The 10,846-nt window shown below is 34.0% G+C and overlaps 1 protein-coding gene across 1 annotated transcript in view; it reads right to left on the bottom strand.

Moving 5' to 3' along the window:
* The window catches only part of SIPA1L2 (signal-induced proliferation-associated 1 like 2), a gene marked incomplete at its 5' end in the record, with an annotated part of 71,508 nt that extends 60,912 nt beyond the window's left edge, over positions 1 to 10,596 (bottom strand). Inside the window, 2 exons of the mRNA XM_010285884.1 lie at positions 4,698 to 4,801; positions 10,422 to 10,596. Coding sequence (XP_010284186.1) covers positions 4,698 to 4,801; positions 10,422 to 10,596 — 279 coding nt within the window. The remainder of the gene's footprint in view (positions 1 to 4,697; positions 4,802 to 10,421) is intronic.
* Between the last annotated feature and the right edge of the window lie 250 nt (positions 10,597 to 10,846).

A 10,846-nucleotide genomic window follows, 5' to 3' on the forward strand; every position in this document is an offset into this window, starting at 1 on the left:
GACAATCATTGTTTTCAAGAACATTTTCTGCTTTTGTAGACCTCTTTAGGAGGTTCTGCTTGCCATCATAGGTTGCTTAAGCAAGAATAGCAGTCACTTAATAAGAGGTAAGTTGTAGAAATGTTTGAAATTTTACTAGCAAAAAAAAATTTTTTTTTCAAAATTATGGCAGTTCCCATAGCCTATCCCTAAACTATTTTTCAAGAGCTTAAACCTCTAAGAGGCACAAAAATAGGAAACAGAAAGTCAGGTCATCATTTTTAAGAACCTTACCAAGCTTGCAGAGATCTTAGTGACTTCTTCAACAATTTAAAATAAAATCAGTGTAACATTGTTATAAATAACTGTCATGCATAAGTGGTCAGTGAAATCAAACACAATGGCAAAGGCAAACCACAGTCATGGCTGTGCACAGAGTATCATAATGCAAAGAACTTGGAAAGGGGAGAGGAGTAAACTGGGGTGATCTGGAAGATGGAAAGAAGTGCTCTGAATAGGATAAAGGAATAGGAAAAGAATAAAGTATTGAATGGAGAAGAAGGAGGGAACACATACTTCCCTGGGAAATGTGAGATAAGGATAGCATACTGAAAATGAAAAAGGAATTGAAGGAAACCGGAACTAAGCAAAAAGATTTATAAAAAACACTTTTCTAGTTTCCATTCTATAATCTAGATTTTCCTCCCAATTTTTACATCCTAGTTTGTTTTTTATTTCAGGTTCTCAGTTTCCCCTTCCTCTCCCATTTTGAGGTCTGCTCACGTTTGTGGTTTTTGGGGGTGGTTGTATTATTAATTTGATTTTAATCTGCCTTTCTAACATACTTTAAAGAGTCTCATGCCAATGCAGAACACAATATAACTCTCAACAGGGTGCACAGATTACAGAGGATTACTTACAGTAAGGAGACAATCAAACACACTTTGACATCATTTTGGTATCAGTCTAAATTGGCATAGTAGAATTTGAAAATTAACCCAATCAAGTATGATGGGCAGCCAAAAGGAAATCAGTGAAGTTTTGTGTAAGAATACAAGACACGCAAAGGGGAGTCTGGTAAGGAAAATATGTTAGAAAAGCAGAATTCATTAGATTAAAATTATTTATATCCAGAAATAGTTATTATATTAATTTTGAGATTTTAACTACTTAATTCTTAATTTTCAGATATGCATCTCTGAAAAAAAGTACTGTCTTAAAACTTAGCATATTTACAGGTTATGCCCAGCCATAAAAATCTACCCACTTCTGTGGAATTTTATTTGCCTAGTAAAACTGCGAAACAACAAGGAATTCTTGTTGAAACAGCAGTGAAATATATTCTTCATTCAATTAAATGATGAAACATTAAAAATTAAATAAGAACATCTTCAAACTTATTTTAGTACATTTCTAAAATAAGTGGTTTCAAAATTTTTATTTTAATTTGTGTTCTTAACCAGTACCAAAACAAACAGCAAAAGATATTTCATCAGGTATGGTTAAACCGAGTTTGGTATCACCACATGTTTTGTTATCCCAACCATTTTAACAGTAGCTTAAACTCAAAAAGTTTATTTCATTACTGCATATCTGTTTAATTTTTAAGTTTTCATTAAATCAAGTGAAAACTGGTTATTTGAACTGATTTGGATTTATTATTTGAACTGATTTGCATGTACATGCTGACCACGTGTACACAAGCAGACTGCAAATGTGTGAACAGGAAACTTGCAAGGGAATGCTTTGGAAGGGATGTTGCAAAGGTAAAAGTTTAAAGGGGAAAGCCTTGAACTATGATTTGAAGAAAAGGCCAGTAAAGGAAAAGAAACTGGCCACACCAGGGCTGGTAGTCTTTTCTGTCCTAGGGAAGGAGCAGCTGACTTGAAAGTTCCCAGCCTATGTTGCAGCCAAAATGAAGATTACCTTGCTCTTTGGATCTCCTGCTGGCTCTAAAACTAGAGGGATGTCCTGATCAGGGACCAAGCAGGGTGTAGTTATGTCCTGGAAGAAGCAACAAACAGTTCTGGTGTGGCCCGTTTTTGGCTCACAGGTATTTGGAATATAAGCAATGCCCAGTGCTTGCTCTTCAAAGGTCATAGGCCTAGATGATGAAGAGTGACTCAATACCTTGCCCAGTCATTACCAAACAAGGGACATAGGGACAGGATGCAGTAACCTCATTGCCAGTACATACACAATATGCTAGCAAAAAATAACTATTGAATTGGGATTTGCATGGCTAACATAACCTAAAGGGAAAATTACCATGGTCCCTAACTTCCCCTTACTTGGCTATTTAAAGTTAGTGAGCCAAATCCTGAAGAGACAAACGACATTCATATTCCTCAGCACCTCTGTCTTGAGCACAACTGATGCAACTGCATCTGTGGTTTTCAGCATCTAAAATGTCTCATGAAAAAAAGACCTAATTGAATTTTATCCTAGCTTGTGAAAAATAACACTGTTGATACATTTCACATGTCAGTATGTATTTTGGAACTAAACAGTAATAGAAGAAAACTAAACAATGATTATAGATCCCTTTTGCACATTAAGGCTGGCTAAATTCTGGTCACTTGGGTGCACTTGTCACATTTCATTAAGATAGTGTCCATGCTGTGCAAATACTGCTAGATCCCAGCACCTAAAAAAATAATGTGGTGGGTCTTCAGATAGGTATACTACTTAAACTTGGAAAACTACCACATTATTTTGATCCCAGGAAAGCCATGAGTAACAACGTGGTGCTTCTACTAAATATTGAACCTGTTAAAGTGACAATCATGAGAGCTTGCTAAAACACCGTGGAAAAGAGTGCTTGTTGCTGGGGAAAACCATGAAGTCAAAATTGGAAGATTTTGCTATACACAAGAATCAGCACCTGACTATAAAGAACGATACAGAAGGAAATTATGAGAATGAAAGGGAGGAACAGGAAGAAGTGAAAGGACAGTAACAGGTGGTAGTTGAGCAACACAGCAGTGAAGCTGACAAACAGCAAACAATATGAAAAATAGTGGATCATGGCAAGAGAATTATATCCTGTTCTGACAAACAAGGGAAAGCCATGGGAAACAACAAGAGTAATAAACTCCAAGTAAGGCCATATTTACTGTCGGTGCCTGTGATTAGCTATGAAAATATTAATTTTTTCCTTTTAAGGCAAGCTCATTCAGTGTATTATATCTTCTTAATAGTGTACAGTTTTCCCTATTTACATGTGCTTTCCAATCAAAGATTGTTATGACTTATTACAGAGTAACACCTAGTGTGCTTACTAAATTAATCCTGTATTGTAATAAGGTGTAAGTGAAAGTTTAGAGGAGCAATATCAAATCAGTGATGATGATCTGATACCCTGATTACTAGCTATTGGCACTGTTGAGTGTGTGATATAGCTGAACATTCTGTCTTCTGAAAACCAAGCTTTTTAAGATGTGGTCATCTAAACATTCATATTGTTCATATGGTGAAGAGTTTCTGTCTTTTGATTCCTAACTTAGTTTCTTTAAACTGCAAATAATTCCTAAGTGTAATGGAGTAAAAATTGCAGTTATCTTAACTGCTCACTTGAAACAGTTGTTCAAACAGTTCAGAATATTATGCACTATTTAAAATACATAAATACGTTATATACTTTCTTCCATTTTGATTTTCATTTATCCTCTCAACAATTTTAATAATTTTCTTTTATCTTTTTCTTGCTGCTTTGACACATCTCTTTTTCTTCCCACAAGACCTATTGATAGGGTAGACACGAAAGATACAACTCACATATCATTTAACAATCAGTAACCATCTTTTCTATGCTGTTCAAAAAGAAAGTGAGATAGCATCTTTATTTCATGACAACCCTCCAAAATTACCAAAATCTTTATATCTTGCATGGCAATGACAGACTATTATTCTAAAACTAATAAATCCAATACTTATTTCTGCAGATGTAGAAAAATGCAGAGTAGTAGCACAGAAAGTTATGAACTATCATGAGTCTGACCTACGAGCAATTCTATTGCTTTTTTTTTTAAAGTGTTAATGTTGATATATTATACCAAATGTGCTTGTACTTTTTAATTCAGTTGTAAGAAACATCTGAGACAGGCAAGACAGAGTAACCTTACTGGTGCAACACACACTTTGGATGCTGTGCTGGTTTTTAGCCATCCTTAATGCTTTAAATATATTCTGAATTACTACATAAGGAAAAGAAATTCTCCAGAAATAAAGTAAGTACACTGCAGTTTTCTGTCTTCACAAGCAAACACCTTTAAGGATACACTTAAGCATTTATTACTAAGCTGACACATTAATAAACATTTCAAGATCTGTAATATAAGGCTTAAGTGTAATAATTTAAAAAATCTTATTGGATGCGTATTTTAACCATAAGACTATTTTCAAGCTTCATTCCATTCAACTTTTAAATCATACATAAGATGTAAATCCAGTCCAAACTGAAAATAACTCATTCACCACAGGCATCATTATCTTTTGATAATATCATGAAATGGGGGAGACAGGATAACTTTCTGAATTATATAGTATAAGAAATCCTATGAGATTTCGAATGCCTTACAATATTTCAAGAAAAAAAAATACAATTGAGTCATACTTCATCTAAAATGATTCAGCTTTAAATCAGTATACTCTTAAAAAAAACCCTCAATGTCAAACATTTATAATGTAAAATTACAATGAAGAGTCAAAGAACATACCTGTTGCCTGTTACTGGGCATGTATGGAAGCATAGTTGATACATGAAACATTAACTCATAGTCTTTATAGGTAGTATACAGGGAATGAGTTCCTGTTGAATCAGCTGAAAATGGATTTAAGCGCAAGAAGGTCAGTAAAATAGAACATTCATACTACTTTTTAGGGCACCACTCTTTGCATGCTATGATTTAAATCTAGTAATGCAATTTAAAACTTTTTTCAGTAGAACAAAAACAGTTTACCTCAGCTAAAGATCTACTCTTTAGTTTCATATTATGACATAGAAGGGTCCTGCAAGAAATTGCCAAAGAGTTCGCTGTCCATGGGACATAAAAGATCTAATTTTGAATATATTGGCATTTCATGAAAAAACAAAACAAACCCTTTAGCTACTTGAGTATAGTTTTATAGAATATATATTTTCATTATTTAAAACATTAATAAGGAAAAATACCTTACAAAAAATAAACTGATAATGCTACTTCAAATATGACAATAAAAAATGTACTGCAGATCAGGTATTTTTAAAATGTGAAATATGTACATAATACATTGTAGTACAATGACAAATAATTTCATTGGGAAATTTCAGATATTTTAAAATTATTAAAATACATTTCATGTATGATATGACTTAGTATTTTTATTGTTTTTATCTAGGAAGTTTATTAATAGAGTTAGCATTTCAGAATGTTTACAGCAAATTAGATGAGTTTTACTCTATAGTCATAAATTAATCAACCCTTTTTATTCTCTTTAACATGTATGGAATATTTAAGTAAGTACAATTAACTTTAAAGCAGTAGGTTAGAAACACCCTATCAAATGGAGGCAACTATCAATTTTTCTTATATTTTTCCATGTTCACGATTTTTTAAAATATATTTTTATATTATCTACACCAATAAGCATTCTCCAGCACTCTTCTCCACACACTGTTAAAGGTTTTGGGGACTTGTGTTGTTTTAAATACTAACTGTATTCCAAAAGAAATTGATTGGCCATGTTAGTTCTCTGATTAAAAGTATATAAACATACGCTTAAGTGTAAAATTCAACAGTAATCACACTGTATCTGCAGCCTGAAAATATTTATGTGTGTGTACAATTTTGAAGACATTCATATTACAACTGGTTTCATCAGTTATGTTTGTACAATAATAAAATTAACTTCATTTTTTAATCTTGATGTAATATAAATTACAGCTCCATAAGAAAGAGGAAGCGTAATTTCCACTGAAGTTTCTTTCTTAAACATTGCTTAGAAAAGCAAATGTTATTGCACGCCTCTATTTTAAAATCTTTGTTGAAAATATAATTCCATTATAACATTTCCCTGGCATTTTAGAAAGAGACTTTTGAAGAGATGGAAGGAGGAAATAAATTATACTGTGAAATACAACTACTCTCTAACTCCTTTTGCAATTATATATTAAATAAATTCAAATTATCTTGAACAGATGTTGCACAAAACAGTGCCTTTAAATACTTGCTACAGAAAGGCAGGTTCCTTACCCTTAAATCAATGCTTTCCTAATACAACATCCTACTTAGTTGAATACTTTTGATTTAGCACCTTGACTTTGGAAATAAGCTAGCAAGTTTTTCTTCTGAAATTTAGTCCCTTACACTAAGCAAGCTGAAATCTTCTAATTCAACAGATGCTTTATTGAACACCTACTAAGGCCCACTGTGATTAAATTTACATAACAGTTGCTACTAGAAACATTACTCTGCTGACAATCTTAGTGAAAAAAATTATATCTGCGCTGACATTTTTGCATCTCATTCCTTTCTGAACATTAGTTTTATTTCACAAAGTTTGAGACGTTGGCTAGACTTTTTTTCCAGTTATGAAACATTTGGTTTTTTTTTTTTTTTCAGAAAAGCACCTTTTACTAAATGAAAGTGAAACAGCACTATTCCTCTGTAAATATAAAATTGTAACATTTCCTCAATTTTTTTACCTTCATTTCTCTCTTTATAGGTATAAGGAAATGAAGGTATAAGAAGGGCAGAAAAGTTTGTAGTTCATATATTCCACATGTTCTTCACATTTGCACTGGGTCTGGCTTGGATGGAGTTAATTTTCTGCATAGCAGCCCATACAGTGCTGTGGTTTTTATATGTGATCAAAACCGTGTTGATGACACACCAATGTTTTAGCTATTGCGAATAGCGCTTGCACAGCATCAGGGCTTTCTCTGTTTCTCACTGTCCCCCACCGCAGGAGTATGCTAGGGGTGGGCAAGAGGGAGGGGACGCAGCCAGGACAGCCGACTCGAACTGACCAAGGACATATTCCATACCATACAACATCATGCTCTGCAGTAAAACTTGAGCAGACAGAGTTTTTCCATGGTAGCTGTCGCTCAGAGACTGGCTGGGCATCATCTGATGATGAAGTGATGCAAGTGATTGTCTTTGCATCACTTGTTTTTGTGTGGTTTTTTTTGTTGGTCAGTTGGTTGACTCTTGTAGTGGTACGTTAGTTTTTTTTTCACAGAACCACAGAATCATTAAAGTTGGAAAAGACCTTTAAGATCATAAAGTCCAGCCATCAACCCAACACCACCATGCCCACTAAACCATATCCTGAAGTGCCATGACCACACATTTTTTTGAACACCTCCAGTGATGGTGACTCCACCACCTCCCTGGGCAGCCTGTTCCAATGCTTGACCACTCTCTTCATAAAGAAATTTGTGGGGGTTTTGTGGAATTTTTGTGGTTTGGTTTTGGGTTTTTTTTGGGGGGGGGAGCAGTGTGTTTGTTTTTTTCCTTTCTTTCACTTATTGAACTGTCTTAATTCACAAGTTTTCTTGCATTTGCCTTTCTGATTTTCTCTTCCATCCTGTTGGGGGGTGTGTGAGCAAGCAAGTGGGTGGCAGCTTACCTGCCAGACAGGTCAACACACCACAATATTCTACATTCTATCTTTCATAAGAAATGGACCAATTAATTACTTATAAAAACACTAAATAAGCAGACCAAATTTTTTTTTAAATTAACTTTTTAAAGAAAAAACCCACAGCTGGTGAAACATGTGAGAACAGAAAAACTTAATAAATGTGAACCCTACAAAAACTGAGCAAGAAACATTACTGAAACATTATGCCTACCAAACTTGTAGCTACTAGAGATGAAATTATTACACTATTCTGAACCTGCAGGCAGTCAGATCAATGTATTACCCAGTTATAAATACAACATGCAGTAATACTTGTTTCAATATAATGGTACAACAAGTATAACACAAGAAAGATGATTATTAAGTCAGGTTTTTTACATTTAACATAAAACTGAAGGCTGTATCTTTGTGAACTCTCTTAATTCCATTCTGTTTGTTGCAAACTATGAGAACTTATTATGACTATCGTTAACGGCACACAGCATTAGTAAAACATTAAAATTATGTTACAGAATGATATGTACACAATGCCAATCGGCAATATACATTCATATTGAAGCATGGCAAATACAGAAACTGAATTTGCTTGACAGACAAATTTTCATTTGTAAAAATTACTAGGTGATATTCGTTCATGCTCTGATTGGGGGAAAAAAAAAGGCAAAACCAAAACACCCCTTACTTCCTTGAATTTTTCATCCTCATTTATCAATTCATCCCAGAAGTATGACAACCACAGTATGTTAACAAATATTTCTACACATTAATTTGAAAAATGAGTTATTCTTCTGTACTGAAATAGCATGCAATAGTCTCTATCAAGCCTGAATTATTAAAGTGAAACAAGCATGGATTTAAGCAGAGGCAATAATGTTAATAAAAATAAATGTGTGGTTATGCAGGTTGATAGGACTATGGAATTGCAGCTTTCCCAGCTTGCAAGTCATAAAATAGAATCTGTCACAGGATTCAGCTCACTTTTTTCATCATTTCCCACCACTACTAGAGATGGAGAATGTGTAAGATTTCTCGAGTTGCAAAGCTGGTCTCCCTTGATTGAAAAAATGTGAGGCTTTATCAGCAACCTCACATGTCTCATTTCCAACTGGAAATTGGCCTATGGACAGTTTATCTGCCCTGGGTGCCAACTACAATGTACACACACTAGACATTTCAAAAAATTTCCAATATGAATCATTAAGTCTCTCTCCTAATACTGTACAGATGACAGTCCATCAGGGCACAACCTGAAGAAGAGAAATCCTTTTATGGCTACGACACTGATCAGTGTTCAAATGTACCATTTAAAACAAAATAAAAATCCAGATGTATTCTAGGTAAATGGAGACTGATGCTAAAGTAGGAATCTCTTGCGTGTTTTTGATAAGAACCACTAAGAACTGGTGGATAAGAGGCAGGAGGAACAGAGAAGCAAATAAGAGGACTTATCAATTCCTAGATCTTTGTGACTATCTGAAGGGCAAAATATCTCTTGCAAGAAAAGATCTTCCCTTAATTTCCTTTAAATACATCTTTATAAACTTCCTTCTTCACCGTTTATCTCCAACAGTTCAAGAAACTTTCCCATTTAATTAGAAGAGTTAGTAGAATACACACACAAGTAGCAGGATTTAATAGTGTAAAAAGATATACTTTGCCAATAAAAATATTCCTTTTCTATCATACACAGGCCATATACAGTATATAAAAAAAATTCTATTTTCAGGATGCAATATGCAAGCTACAGCACAAATAAGGATACAAATCAAATTGTAGAATAGTTTGGGTTGGAAGGGACCTTTAAAGGGCACGTAGTCCAACACCTCTGCAATAAGCAGGGACATTTTCAACTAGATCAGGTTGCTCAGAGCCCTGTCCAACCTGACCTGGAATGTTTCCAGGGATGGGGCATCTACCACCTCGCTGGGCAACCTGTACCACCCTCATTGTAAAAAATGTCTTCCTTGTATCTAGTTTTCATACCTATAAAAATAACATGTTACAATAAAGTAGATGAATACCTAGATATCCTTAGATCACAGCTAGTAGTGATCAGTTGTCAAAATCCTGTTAAAACTACATTAAACTAAAAATGAGGTAAATTAAAGGGCAGTGAAAAGCAGTGCTAAAAGAAGCGTGTTAACATATCACTGACTTTTTTAACAGCAATATTTCACTTCCTATTTTTGCTACAAAACCCAACAAATTTGTACATTTAAATTATTACACTATTGCACTTAGGGAGACTGAAAGACCTGAGGAAATGGCAGTAATAACACAGTGGTTAGGTAGATGAATGTTTATCAACTGCCAAAATGATAACATGCTTACTGTGCATGTGTGAGAAACTAGAAAACTGAGGAAACTTGATTGTTCGTCAAATATAAACATCAATATATATGTTGATTAAAAAGAAGCACAGAAGTTTAGTTGAAATCAGGAAAATGGTCCTTTGTCATGACTTCATATTTTAAAATACGTATCTTTTGCCTTTTTAAGAATAAGATATTAAAGTGTAGCTGGGAAATTCTGAAATATAAAAAAAATATCATTCACATAGTACGATTTTAACTAAGTACAAACAAATGGAATAAGTTGCTTTGATTTTCAGTTCTACTAATGCCACAGAAAAAGTAAATAAACTTTCAGACAAGGTGTGATACATGCCTTTATCATATGCTTCATCTTCCTCATTTACCGTATATTTTTACTAGTCAAAACCCAAAGTCAAGAGCATGAAAAGAAAAACCATGATTTGCAGAAGATCAACTGGATAATTATAGTTTCTACCATAGGTCAGACACATAACTTACTTTTATTATCTAGCTGAGCCCTGTATTTACTAAATCCTTTTAGCCGTACTCTCTGGCCCAGCAGATCAAGGAACTCTTCAAAAGCTGGTCCTGCCATCTCATTGTTATACATTTCTTCCTCTGTGCTTTGGCCTGCTTTGCAGTAAAGGATACCAATCTTATGTTGAAAACTCAGCTGAAATAAAAACAAAAGGAAAAAAAAAGGAAAGGAAAAATTACAGAAGCAAAGTAAAGTCAATACTAGAACAAATATTAACAATTAAGATATTAACACTGTTATAGCCCCTGGCAAAAGTTGTCCAAAAGTGAAAAAAATAAGTGTCCTGATTTGGGAAATTAAGTCACAAAAGACAGAAAGACAGAAAGACAGACAGAAAGAAAATCCCAACAAAAAACCCCCAACAACTATCTTGAAAGAAAACTGG

The sequence above is a fragment of the Phaethon lepturus genome, unplaced genomic scaffold (genome assembly GCF_000687285.1).
Source record: "Phaethon lepturus isolate BGI_N335 unplaced genomic scaffold, ASM68728v1 scaffold12604, whole genome shotgun sequence".
NCBI classification, from domain to species: Eukaryota; Metazoa; Chordata; class Aves; order Phaethontiformes; family Phaethontidae; genus Phaethon; species Phaethon lepturus.